General features: G+C 49.8%; 1 protein-coding gene across 1 annotated transcript; it reads left to right on the top strand.

Annotated features, from left to right (window-relative positions):
- Positions 1-3,678: 3,678 nt before the first annotated feature.
- Positions 3,679-10,045, top strand: LOC118558801 (putative proline-rich protein 21). The gene is given in 4 exon segments (XM_036129347.1): positions 3,679-4,131; positions 4,133-4,381; positions 9,679-9,800; positions 9,919-10,045. Coding segments are annotated over 4 exon segments (951 nt in total).
- The last annotated feature ends 4,166 nt before the right edge of the window (positions 10,046-14,211 follow it).

Genomic DNA, 14,211 nt, shown 5'->3' with positions numbered 1-14,211 from the left:
CTCCATCCTCCTCCCCTCATCCTCCTCCCCTCATCCTCATCCTCCTCCCCTCATCTCCTCCCCTCCCCCCTCATCCTCATCCTCCTCCCCTCATCCCTCCTCCCTCATCCTCATCCTCCTCCCTCATCCTCCTCCCCTCATCCTCATCCTCCTCCCCTCATCCTCCTCCCCTCACCCTCATCCTCCACTCCTCATCCTCCTCCCCTCATCCTCCTCCTCCCCTCATCCTCCACCCCTCATCCTCCACCCCTCATCCTCCTCGCCCTCATCCTCCACCCCTCATCCTCCACCCCTCATCCTCCTCCACCCCCTCATCCCCTCCCCTCATCCTCCTCACCCTCATCCTCCTCCCCTCATCCTCATCCTCCTCCCCTCATCCTCCACCCCTCATCCTCCTCCCCTCATCCTCCTCAGTACCGGGGAGGAGGCGGTGAATGGACCGCCCAGCATCAGGAGGCCAGACAGATCTGAACCCTACGGTGACAGGAAACCTGTCCTCTGAGGTAGAAAGACAGCACCAGGTGATCCGGGCTCTTAGCAGGGATCTATTTCTCGGCTCCGACCCGCCGCTTCTCTTCCCAGTGGAGCCCGACACAAAGCCGGCGCTGCTGGTTGGTTCTGTTCATGTAGTTTATTACATATGGAGCCAAAGGAGGAAAATAAAATGGATCCATGGGAAGAAACCGTCCTGCAGCCCAGACTCTGACGCATCTAACTGGGAGCTGCTGGTTCAGAACCAGTGACTGGATCTACTGCTTCTGGGTCTATGACCAGTCAGGTTTAGCCTCCGTTAGCATCTCAACATGGAGCTTTATTCTCCTCAAAGGTAACGGGTTGAACAGAACCGCACCTTTCAGCACCTCAACATCAACAAATACAATATTTCATCTTACGAGAAACCTCTCAACCTAACCTCCCTTTCTCTTAGACATCCAGTGTATTTTAATTTTAATTTAAAAACCAAAATGTGCTTTTAGCTCTTTTTAACAGCTGGCCCGTTTGTTCTGCACCAGGGTGTCGACCTCCAGTCCTCCAGGACCGGGTCCTGCAACCTTTACATGGTTCCCTGGTCCAAAGCACCTGACTGACCTCCTCAGGTGTGTGGAAGCACCTGAAGGGCTGCAGGACGTCGCTCTGTTAGGAACATAGAGCCGATTTATCGTGCTCAATTTACAGCGTTGTAAGGAAACGTTACTTTATAAGAGTTTACCATAAAAGAGCCAGGCTGAAGTCATGGCTCATAGCTGCCTGTAAGTCCATAAAGCTAAAATAAAACAGCTACCGGCTGTACACACAGATACACGTGATATACACTAAATAATTACACTGCCTTATACTAGCTTCTATAATTTTACATTTAAAGCTCACCAAAGAAGCAAACAGTTTCAAGTCATCATTTAAGTTTTTCCTCAGCTTCCTACCCATAACTGACACATCTGCATTTTATTTTTTTCTCTTTAGCATGTTAACAAAATTATGTTTCCTCTCTCAACTCATTTCTGGAGTCCAGAAGAAAGATTTTTTAAAATAATTTTTTTCCATCACTTTTATACATTTCTATACATTTTAATGTATTAGTCTTGACAAAAATGTTATTAGTTGGTTCTCAATCTTTTTGTAAACTAATATGTAAATCTTTGTTTTACTCGCATGGCCCCATGTTTCTGCTAAATAAGGCATAACCAAAGATAAATTAATAAAATACAAACCTTAACACACGTATTCATCCTGCTTACCGGTCCTCTCGCCCACTGACAGCTGGAGATCGGCTTCAGTCGACCACAAACCTTCTCCACATTTTTCTCATCTTGTTCATAGTTTTAAGGGGACAGGAATGAGTCTTATAAATATTTTCAGAAATACATGAAATTAATTGTTAACATCGCCCACATAAACATTCTGCCAATTATAATTTAATAATTCCTGCATCCCCTGGCTTCTCTGTTTCAGAAATGAAATGAAAAGGTGAAATTATGACAACAAATTACTCTGTGAACCAACCCTGCTCGGTAGGAGGAGGCAGCAGGAGGTGCAGGAGGCAGCAGGAGGTGCAGGAGGCAGCAGGAGGCAGCAGGAGGCAGCAAGAGGTGCAGGAGGCAGCAGGAGGCAGCAGGAGGTGCAGGAGGCAGCAGGAGGCAGCAAGAGGTGCAGGAGGCAGCAGGAGGCAGCAGGAAGCAGCAGGAGGTGCAGGAGGCAGCAGGAGGTGCAGGAGGCAGCAGGAGGTGCAGGAGGCAGCAGGAGGCAGCAGGAGGTGCAGGAGGCAGCAGGAGGCAGCAGGAGGCAGCAAGAGGTGCAGGAGGCAGCAGGAGGCAGCAGGAAGCAGCAGGAGGTGCAGGAGGCAGCAAGAGGTGCAGGAGGCAGCAGGAAGCAGCAGGAGGTGCAGGAGGCAGCAGGAAGCAGCAGGAGGTGCAGGAGGTGCAGGAGATGCAGGAGGCAGCAGGAGGTGCAGGAGGCAGCAAGAGGTGCAGGAGGCAGCAGGAGGCAGCAGGAAGCAGCAGGAGGCAGCAGGAGGCAGCAAGAGGTGCAGGAGGCAGCAGGAAGCAGCAGGAGGTGCAGGAGGCAGCAGGAGGCAGCATGAGGCAGCAAGAGGTGCAGGAGGCAGCAGGAGGCAGCAGGAAGCAGCAGGAGGTGCAGGAGGCAGCAGGAGGTGCAGGAGGCAGCAGGAGGCAGGAGGAGGTGCAGGAGGCAGCAGGAGGTGCAGGAGGTGCAGGAGATGCAGGAGGCAGCACGAGGCAGCAGGAGGTGCAGGAGGCAGCAGGAGGTGCAGGAGGTGCAGGAGATGCAGGAGGCAGCAGGAGGGGCAGGAGGGCCCGTGTATGTGTGGTCAGCTGGTACTGATCTGGATGTCTCCTCCTCTTTCTTGCTGCTCCTCTCTCAGGTGATTTACAGCCTGGGGCTGCAGAGTTCAGGTGGGAAGTCTCCAGCAACCGGCCCCCAGTTAACATGGGGCCCCTGGGCTGTAACACGCACCTCTAGAGGCCCCTGGTTAACATGGGGCCCCTGAGCTGTAACACCCACCTCTAGAGGCCCCTGGTTAACATGGGGCCCCTGGGCTGTAACACGCACCTCTAGAGGCCCCCGGTTTACATCGGCCCCTGAGCTGTAACACCCACCTCTAGAGGCCCCCGGTTAACATGGGGCCCCTGGGCTGTAACACCCACTTCTAGAGCCCCCCCCCATTCATTTCCTGTCCATCAGCAACGCTCGGCGGCTGCAGCTGACGTTCTTTAATTCACTCCAGTCGATTAGAGCGGGTCCGTTGCAGGTTCTCCTCCAGGAATGGGACGGGAACATGCGGAGGGAGCCGTCTACAACTTTTATCTGTTCTAGCTCCAGAACCAGAGGAGTTATCAGCTAGGAGAACCTCCTCACAGGAGAACCTCCTCACAGGAGGACTGCAGCAGGAGGACTGGAGCGGCCTGGCCAGCTCTGCGGTGCAGGTTTCCCACAGAGGACCTGGGGCCCAATGACTTTATGGTTCTCTCCTTCATCAGGGCCCTCAGAATTGGCCCCTGCTGCAGGTGGCAGCACCATGAGCTGCACTGGGTGACATTGGGTGACCAGCTGCAGGTTGTTGACCAGCTGGTTGGTAAAATCACCTCAACACCCATAATTAGAACCGGAGAAAATCAGAGAATCCAAATGATTTAGGTTGAGTTCAATCAGGATCTTCTCTGAATGTTCAAACGCCAATCTGACCCTAACCCTCCATCCATCCATCCATCCATCCATCCATGCATGCATCCATCCATCCATCCATCCATCCATCCATCCATCCATCCATCCATCCATGCATCCATCCATGCATCCATCCATCCATCCATGCATCTATCTATGCATCCATCCATCCATGCATCCATCCATGCATCCATCCATGCATCCATCCATTTATCCATCCATGCATCCATCCATCCATGCATCCATCCATCCATCCATGCATGCATCCATCCATCCATCCATGCATCCATCCATCCATCCATCCATGCATCCATCCATCCATTCATGCATCCATCCAACCATGCATCTATCTATGCATCCATCCATCCATGCATCCATCCATGCATCCATCCATCCATGCATCCATCCCATCCATGCATCCAACCATGCATCTATCTATGCATCCAACCTTTCATCCATCCATCCATCCATCCATCCATGCATCCATCCATCCATCCATGCATCCATCCATCCATGCATCCATCCATCCATCCATGCATCCATCCATCCATCCATCCATGCATCCATCCATGCATCCATCCATCCATCCATCCAACCATGCATCTATCTATGCATCCATCCATCCATGCATCCATCCATGCATCCATCCATCCATGCATCCAACCATGCATCTATCTATGCATCCAACCTTTCATCCATCCATGCATCCAACCATGCATCTATCTATGCATCCAACCTTTCATCCATCCATGCATCCATCCATGCATCCATCCATTCATCCAACCATGCATCCATCCATTCATCCAACCATGCATCCAACCATGCATCCATCCATTCATCCAACCATGCATCCATCCATCCATCCATCCATCCATGCATCCAACCTTTCATCCAGCCAGCTGGCCGGCAACAGAGCTTCAGCAATGCTTCCTTTTTAAAACTTCGGACTCTGTTGTTCTGACTTCATTTCTGAACTGATGCTCCAACAGAATTCACACAGGAGCTTTGTTATTATTATTATTATTATTATTATTATTATTATTTGTGAGGAATCTGGGCACTGAAGGCACACAGCATCACAGCCACATGACATGATCAGCAGGTCCCTCTGGTACCGTCTACCGCTGAGGTCAGACCTGATCCAGGCTTGGAGGTGCTTAACCCGGCCAGGCAGACTGATAACGTGAACTCTGGTTCTGCTCATCATCAGTCTGGTTCTGCTCCATTTCAACCCGTTTGGGGAAAGGAGGGAATTTCTGATTGGGCGAAGCAACACCTAGTGCCGCCTACCAAAGGCTGGTTTCAGCCAATCACGTATCAAATTAAAACCTGGCAGCAGACGTGAGAAACAACAAGGTAACCTGGTCAAGGTGTTTCTTGCTGTTTGTGGATTCTGACCAATCAGAGGACAGCAGCAGCTACGTCCTCCTGTGCTGCCATGTTGGTTCTGCTGTGGGCTCAGCAGCTCCTGCTTTCATCACAGCTGTATGTCCCGCCTTAAACCTCAATACTGCAACGTGATTGGTCTGAACCGTTTGTGGTTCGGACACAAACTGTTGAAGCCGGAGCGGTACCAGATGGGTTCTGGTGTGTCTGAGAACAGAAATACCAGAGATTATCTTGCAGGTCAGGTTAGGAGGTGGAGGTCCTGGCTGTAATTTGGACCTGGATAAACATCAGGTTTAATTTTCTTTAAGCCATCACCTTTAATTTTCATCATGGTGATCTGATCTTCTGGAAAGCCTTTTTATGAAACATTAAAAGCCAGTTCTACAAGTAATTATCCGTAAATAATCCATGTTTGTGTCTTTGGTGAATCTGATTGGCTCAGAGGTCCAAACCTGAGCGTTATTTCCATATTAATGAGCTAAAGAATAATAATTCTCCGCTGTTCCTCCTCTGCTCCTATAGTTCAGCCCTGACAGATGGAGATGAAGGCAGCTAAGAGAAGAAGCAGCTTCTCAGCCAATGACCTGGTACGACTGGGAATGCTTGGAGAAAGATCAGGGCCTACAGGAGCCCCACCCTGCACCTCCTGGATGACGGAGCCCAGCCTCCCTACGGAGGACATTTCAGCTGTTTGGATCCAGGATCTGGTTCTTCCTGGTCTGACCCAGGTCTCCAGAGAATAGCTGGAGAACCAGAGCTTCACCTTTCAGCTCAGCTCCTTCTTCTCCACCGCAGACCAAAGGGACATCCTGAGTGCTGCAGGAGAAGCTCTAATCCCTCTGCCGTCTCCTGCTCCCTCCTGCTACCACTCAGGACCTCCTCTACTCGGTCTGGACTCTGGACCCGGTCGCTTCTTAAAGCCCAGCGTCTACCAGACAGCAGGAGGAAAGCAAGCAGAGAAGCAGGAGATTGCTGAACATCTCTGCTGTAAATCCTGTGACTCTGCTCACATGTCAGCTGGTCCTCCTGGAAAGCTGCAGCTGGTCCCAGACGTTCTCGTTAACTCGTCTCTTCTGACCACCTTCCAGCACTTCCATTCTCAGGACCAAATGACGGAACATCAGCGGGTTTCCCATACGCAGCTTTCAGCTCTGCACTTTCCCACAGTGCTGGAAGGACACACCCAAACAGATTTATGGTTTTCTGTGTGAGTGTGAAACTCCAGCTGAACGTCTGCGATGTGTTCATGCCGGAGAAATGTGGAGCCTGCAGGGAAACGCAAACCTGCAGAAAGCTCCATCGATCCGCTCTGATGAAATCATCTCTTTACTCTTTGACGCCGCCGGCAGCGGCCGGGATCACACCGGGTTCTGCAGGCCCAGCCTGGTCCAAACGGCACAAACCGCTTTGTTTTCAGCAGAACCTTTGCATAGATGGATCTCAGCTGGTTTGTGTTCAGCAGAACCAAAGTTCTGCAGTTTCCTCTGTTTAATGAGGGCTGGATCCAAACAGGTGGGTTTCTCCTCAGAGCAGAATTCAACCAAATAGAAGCAGAACCTCAACAAGAGATACAATACAAACCATTTAATAAAACTAAATAAGAAAATATAAATTATAAATAAGAATAAAATGAAATGAGAAAATCAAATGAATATAATGCCTCAAGAAAGAGAAGCTGAAATTTAAAAGGATTTAATACAGAAAGTGGGGAACCGCCAGGAACCCACTCAGGAACCCGCTCAGGAACCCGCTCAGGAACCCGCCCAGGAACCCGCTAGGAACCCACTCAGGAACCCGCCAGGAACCCGCTGAGGAACCCGCTCAGGAACCTGCTCAGGAACCCACTCAGGAACCCACTCAGGAACCCGCTCAGGAACTCCTGGAAGGAGAGAGGCGTAGATGACTGAGCGAACAAAGGAGAACTTCAAAGTCAAGCCACCAACCTTCTCAGCATCCAGATGTGTTGACGGTTCTGGTCAGAGGTTCTGGTCAGGGGTTCTGGTCAGAGGTTCTGGTCAGGGGTTCTGGTCAGAGGTTTTGGTCAGAGGTTCTGGTCAGGGGTTCTGGTCAGGGGTTCTGGTCAGAAGCTCTGGTCAGAGGTTCTGGTCAGGGGTTCTGGTCAGAGGTTCTGGTCAGGGGTTCTGGTCAGAGGTTTTGGTCAGGGGTTCTGGTCAGGGGTTCTGGTCAGAAGCTCTGGTCAGAGGTTCTGGTCAGGGGTTCTGGTCAGAGGTTCTGGTCAGGGGTTCTGGTCAGAGGTTTTGGTCAGAGGTTCTGGTCAGGGGTTCTGGTCAGGGGTTCTGGTCAGAGGTTCTGGTCAGGGGTTCTGGTCAGGGGTTCTGGTCAGAGGTTTTGGTCAGAGGTTCTGGTCAGAGGTTCTGGTCAGAGGTTCTGGTCCAGGCTCAGCGCTGCTGATGGAGGCGTGCAGACTGATCTGGGGCCAGGCGTGAGGCTTGGAGCAGCGACTCAGGCTGATGAGGTCTTAGACGGAGCGAGGAAGATCAGGAGAACCCTGAAAGCAGAACCTGGTCATACACAGGAAGATCAGGAGAACCCTAAAAGCAGAACCTGGTCATACACAGGAAGATCAGGAGAACCCTAAAAGCAGAACCTGGTCAAACACAGGAAGGCAGACAGAGAACGCTGCATATTTACTCACACCAAGGCGGGAACAAGGAAACCTGAAGCACAGGTGCAGCTGATTGTGCTGATTGGGTGAAGCAGAGAACGCAACATTCAGCCGGCCAGAATCATAACAACGAAATGAATAAAATAAAGAACAAAAAACAATAAAAGTAGCTAAAATAAAAAACTGAATAAAATAAGTGAATAAAATCTTCTTCTGTGGTCATTTCCCTTCCAGGGGTCAGTAGCAACTCATGATCTCCATCTGAGCTGATCTTCTGCAGCTTCTTCTCTCTCACCAGCTACCTTCATGTTCCCTCCATCCATGGACCTCCTCTCTGGTCCTCCTCCTGCCTGGCAGCTCCAGCCTCAGCATCCTTCTACTGATGTCCTCACCTTCCCTCCTCTGGACATGTCCGTCTCAGTCTGGCCTCTCTGGCTTCATCTCCACAACATCTGACCTCCTCTCTGATGGACTCTCCATCCTCAGCCTCTTCATCTCTGCCTCCAGCCTCTTCCTCAGCTCCTCCGTCTCTAAACCAGAGAACATCTCTGCTCTCTCCACCATCTTCTACCTTCTCCTTCTTTAATCACACACCTGACACGTTTCTTCTCTTCTTTTCTGGACTGGTGACCCTGAACATCCTCCACCTTCTCTATCTCTGCTCCTCTTGGGTTCCTCTCATTCCCACACATGGATTCAGTCTTGCTACAGCTAACCTCCATTCCTCTGCTCTCCAGGGCAATCCTCCACCTCTCTAGATGTTCCTCCACTGGTTCCCTGCCCTCACCACAGACACAATGTCTTCAGTCCATGGAGGTTGCTGTCTGACATCACCTGCCAACCTGTCCATCAAGCAGGAAGGAGCTCAGAGCCGATCTTCTCCTGATGCACACGGTAGATTTAGCAACGCTTTACTCCAGCTGGCCTTCCTGAGGACACTGTTCCTCCTTTCACTCTGCAATTAATGTAGAAATATTGGTATGCAGAAAAATAAAACCAAATAAAAAAGCCTTTAGTGTAAGAAAGAATATAACAAACCTTTTGGAAATCCAGTGATTTATTTAACACCTGAAAACTTGCAGCACTGAGATGAAACACATCAATTAAAGATGTTTCTCTGATGATGAACATGGTGCAGAGCAGCACAAGAAACAGAAAGACAAGGAAGAAATTCATTTACGGGTTTTTATGTTGGTCCTTCATTGTATGATATTGTGTTTTTATATTTTTATTATTACCTTTTCAACATGTATTATAGTATTGCGTTACTATTCCTTTTTATTAAAGGAAACAAAACAGGAGAAGCAAAAGGAGTCCAGGTTTTCCCGTGACGTTTGATTGGTTCCTTCTGGTCAGATGGTTGCTGTCCTCGCCTCAGCCACTAGGTGGCAGTAATTGTCTCACCCCGGGCCTTTAAACATGATGTTTTACTGTCAGCTTAACAGATGTTCAAATAAAAAGAGAAAACCTCTTTATGTGCCAGCAGCAGGCGGATGAGGTCCAACCTCAGCAGAAGAATCCCACATTGTTGCGTCTGTTTGTGTTGGAGGCCAACGGCTGAACAGCTGCTGCCATGGCGCCACAATCAGAGGATAGAAGAAGAGTCGGGCGGTAATGACACATGATTGTCGGGAGCTGGGATGTAAACATGGTCGGTCCAACACCTCTGTGCTCCCGCCCTCCTCTTCCTGCCCGGCCCGACAGATGTTAGAAACATTAGGTCCGGTAAAAAAGAGCCGGTGTAAGTTTTCCAACTAAAGAATGTTTTAATGGAGCCGCTTTAAGAGGAAAAACGTCGGACTGCGGCAGAAATTCAATTACAGCCTGATTGAGTGTTGACATTTCTTAGGCTGTAAGACAGGAAATTCATTAAAAGCAGCGGAGCAGCCTGGGAGGGAAACTCCAGCCGCTGTAAAAGAATCCGCCGGTCCGAGGTGATTATGGAACGGATCGCTGCTCGGGTCAGGCCTCCGCTCTCCGCCCAGCCAATCCCGCAGATTCAGGGGCTTCACAACACCGCGCTGGCTCCGCTGATTGAAAACAATCCACCTGGGAGTCAGACTCACATCTGCAGCGGGGAGGAGGGCGGAGGAGAGGCAGGAATAATGTGAGCCATTGATTCTGACGCGCCTGGCATTGTAATAAACTGATGTGGGAGAGAAAGGCAGCAGAACAAGGCGGCCATTTGTAAGCAGTTTATGACGCCGTCTAATCCTTACGCCCAGGTTGGGTCAACATTCGCAGGAGGCCCGCTCCAACCGGCTGGAGTCCTGCAGAAGCCAAGCTGCTGCTCGGCATGGCACCAGGGAGTGGAACCAGAACACGGCCACCGGGTTCTGGTTCTGGTGGTGAAGGAAGCTGCTGACTGAGTTCTGTCCATTCAGGACTCAGTCAGCGAGCTGCAGGCTGAGAACGGGTCTGATGTCAGCCTCCAGAACCACGGTGGGACCATGAAGGGCAGGACGACCAGAACCAGGTGGTGTCCCTGTCCAGAGGCAGAACTCAAGGGAAGATGGTCAGAACTCTCTGACCCGTTACAGGTCACTGACTGAGAACGTATTCTAAATAAAACCACATCGTGTGTTTTTGAATTTGATTCCTATTTAAAATGTAACTGCTGAAAACATCAGGGACCAAGATTGGCCTGAAGCACCTTAGATGACCTTCATCCTCCGAGGATGAGCCCACCAACCTTCACAGCATGTAGCCTCCTGGCTGGGAGGAATCGCACCGACAGAGTTCCCAAACCTTTGAAGTATTGAGAGAGTTTCTGTGGGACCAGAACCGAGCCTGACCTTCTGAAGCCAGCATCTGACCACTTTGTGAGTTTTTCATTTCCTCCTGAGCAAAGACAGGCGAACGCTGGAGAACGGTTTTAAGCTCTGGGATAAAACAAAAGGTTTTATGCTAACAGGTTATTTAAATTCAATTCAATTTAATTTTATTTCTATAACACCAATTCTCAACACATGTCATTTCAAGGTTCTTCCCAAAGTCAGACTCCATCAGATCCTCCAGGTTGGTGAGAAAGTTTCCTCTCTAAGGAAACCCAGCAGGTTGCATCAAGTCTCTCTCTTCTATGAAGAGAAAAATGACAGAGAACAAAAAGTTAAAAGCTGAAATAACAACAAACAATGCAGATTGGAGAGCAGTAGGAGAACTCAGCAGAGAGAAATAGACCCTGATGTCCTCCAGCAGCCTAAGCCTATAGCAGCATAACTATAGAGGTAGCTCAGGGTAACATGAGCCACTCTGACTAGAAGCTTTGTCACAAAGGAAAGTTTTAAGCCTAGTCTTAAAAGTAGACGGGGTGTCTGCCTCACGGACCAAAACTGGGAGTTGGTTCCACAGGAGAGGAGCCTGATAGCTAAAGGATCTGCCTCCCATTCTACTTTTAGAGACTCTAGGAACCAGCAGCAGACCTGCAGTCTGAGAGCGAAGTGCTCTGTTAGGAACATACGGGGTAATCAGAGCTCTGATATATGATGGAGCTTGATTATTAAGGGCTTTATACGTTAGAAGGAGAATTTTAAATTCTATTCTTGATTTAACAGGAAGCCAATGAAGGGAAGCTAAAACAGGAGAAATATGATCCCTCTTGTTGATTTTCATTAGAACTCTTGCTGCAGCATTTTGGATCAGCTGAAGGCTTTGAACTGCATTTTGTGGACTTCCTGATAGTAAAGAATTACAATAGTCCAGCCTTGAAGTAACAAATGCATGGACCAGTTTTTCAGCATCACTCCTGGACAGAATGTTTCTAATTTTGGCGATATTCCGGAGGTGAAAAAAGGAAACTCTGGAAACCTGTTTAATATGGGATTTAAATGACATGTCTTGGTCAAAAATAACACCAAGATTTTTAACTTTATTACCAGAGGCCAAGTTAATGCCATCCAGATTAAGTGATTGATTAAGAAGTTTATTTTTTGAGGACTCTGGTCCAGAAGATTACAACTTCTGTCTTGTCAGAATTTAAATGCAGGAAATTTAAAGTCATCCAGCTTTTGATGTCATCAAGACATGACTGCAGTCGAAGTAACTGATTGGATTTAAAGACATTTACACCTTTTAAACGATAGATCAGGTAAATATTGATAATATTGAGGACAAGATTTCCTTATTTTAATCTTCTCTTTTAGATTTGGATTTATTTTACTCAATGTTTTTGGCTTTTATTTGTGAGTTTCAGCCTGGTACGTTTTCTGCAGTAAACTGGGTGGAAATAGAAGTAAAGTGGGACGTACTGAAAGGTAGCGACCTGCTCCCCCCGGGCCAGAACCTTGATGCACGATGCAGCGGGTCAGCTCGCATGTTTTACTGCAGCTGAACACAAAACCAGACCACAGAAGGAAGAATTGGTTCTGGTTCCGGTCATCAAATCAGGGCGTCGAGCCGATCCAGGACCCGGTTCTGCAGCATCTGCAGTGAATCCTGCGGCCGGCTGTGGTTCTGATCCGTTTAGACGAGCGTGAGTTAATAAGCTGAAATGTTGCAGAGTTTCAGGGCTTTATTTGTTGTTGAACAGAGAGAGCCGGTTGTGATCGAGCTGCAGCCACCAGGTGATTAAAAGCGTTGCTGAATAAATGATGCTGCGGCTCGGCGCTCGCAGGGCTCCTCTCCCAGGCTGGAATCCTCTCAACTTTCAGGCAAAACAAGGAAAAAGTGGAGAAGCAGGGAGAGAGAAATCCTGAACAAAGTGTGAATAATATTTTGTAGCTGAGAGCGGGGTTAAAGCAAATCCCTGCAAAGCGGAGCGTCCCGGGGAAATGAAGCAGCTCATGAATATTCTGTGAGCAGCTTCACAACAAGTCCAGCTCCTTCTCATTTTCTAATTGACAGAAAGTTCAGACAATCATTTATTTATGTCCGCTACTCCTCAGCGTTTGCTGACAGGCTGATCAGACCAGGAGAGCTCGGTGTTGTGAGGAGGAGCCGAGCGGCCCAACAAACCCGAAGACCTTGTAAAGATCGCTGCTAACAGATTTTCTGCCCAGGATCTGTGAACTCCATCTCAGCTAATCACAGCGGAGCCTATTAGCGCCTGACATTTTTATCCGCCAGCCAAAGACTCGCTCTCTGGCTGCAGCGGGGCATGGCGGCGGCGGACGGCTCGCTGCTGCAGTCGGGGGGGCTGGGGGCCGGGCCGGGCCCCTCCTGGGCCCACCTGCAATCCGATACCTGAGCTCCTGCGCCCTGCGTGCATTGATTTCTTGTCAGACGCAGAAGTTTTCAGACCAAGCAGAGGATGAGGAGGGCCGGGATGAGGGCTGAGAGAAATCTTAATTAAGAGGGAGGGATTTAGTGGACCTGCTGCAGCTTCTCTGGGACTGAATGAGAGGAGGAGGAGGAGGAGGAGGAGGAGGAGGAGGAGGAGGAGGAGGAGGAGGAGGAAGAGGAGGAGGTGCGTGCTTTCTGCTGAAGCTTAAAAAGATTAAATAGAGTGACAGGCCCAACACTGAGCCCTGTTCTCTCTCCTGTCGGGTTCTTTATGAGGGTGAAGGTGGGGTCTGCAGCAGTCTCCGCTCGTTACCCAGCATTACCCGCTAAGAAAACACTCCCACGCTCTAATTGGCCAATTTAGGCCTGCAGGTGGTCGCCGCAGCCTGCAGTCACTCACACCTTTTACAGCGTGTGGCCTCCGAGCCGCAGCTCACAGGGAAACAGGACGGCAGCACGGAGGGGTCAAAAAGGTTAATACGGCCGAGGACAGCTGCTCCAGGCCCGCTAGGGTTCTGCAGGTTCCGTCCATGAGTTCAACACCTCACTGTTCATTTCCCTTTACCTTTACCTTGGTGATGGTGTCATCACAGCGGCTCAGAACCAGGCTCCTTATGTTCTGCAGGCAGGGTTCTGATAGCAACGTTCTCCAGGAGGATTTATGCAGGCCGGGTTCTGATAGCAACGTTCTCCAGGAGGATTTCTGCAGGCCAGGTTCTGATAGCAACGTTCTCCAGGAGGATTTCTGCAGGCCGGGTTCTGATAGCAACGTTCTCCAGGAGGATTTCTGCAGGTCGGGTTCTGATAGCAACGTTCTCCAGGAAGATTTCTGCAGGCCGGGTTCTGATAGCAACGTTCTCCAGGAGGATTTCTGCAGGCCGGGTTCTGATAGCAACGTTCTCCAAGAAGATTTCTGCTGGCCGGGTTCTGATAGCAACGTTCTCCAAGAAGATTTCTGCTGGCCGGGTTCTGATAGCAACGTTCTCCAAGAAGATTTCTGCTGGCCTGGTTCTGATAGCAACGTTCTCCAGGAGGGTTTCTGCTGGCCGGGTTCTGATAGCAACGTTCTCCAGGAGGATTTCTGCAGGCAGGGTTCTTCAGGAAGAGTTTTTGTACAGTTCTGCAGAGTTCTGCAGGCAGAGGTTCTGCAGGCTGAGGTTCTGCAGGCAGAGGTTCTGCAGGCAGAGGTTCTGCAGGCCGGGTTCTGCAGAGGTTCTGCTGTCAGGAGCATCTGCACAGATAAGAGCACGCAGCTGGACGCTTCGTTGAGAACGCTGTCACTGCTCCTGGGGAAACAG

Source organism: Fundulus heteroclitus, unplaced genomic scaffold, assembly GCF_011125445.2.
Source record: "Fundulus heteroclitus isolate FHET01 unplaced genomic scaffold, MU-UCD_Fhet_4.1 scaffold_159, whole genome shotgun sequence".
Lineage (NCBI taxonomy): Eukaryota > Metazoa > Chordata > Actinopteri > Cyprinodontiformes > Fundulidae > Fundulus > Fundulus heteroclitus.
This window is presented reverse-complemented; position numbering and strand designations above follow the sequence as displayed.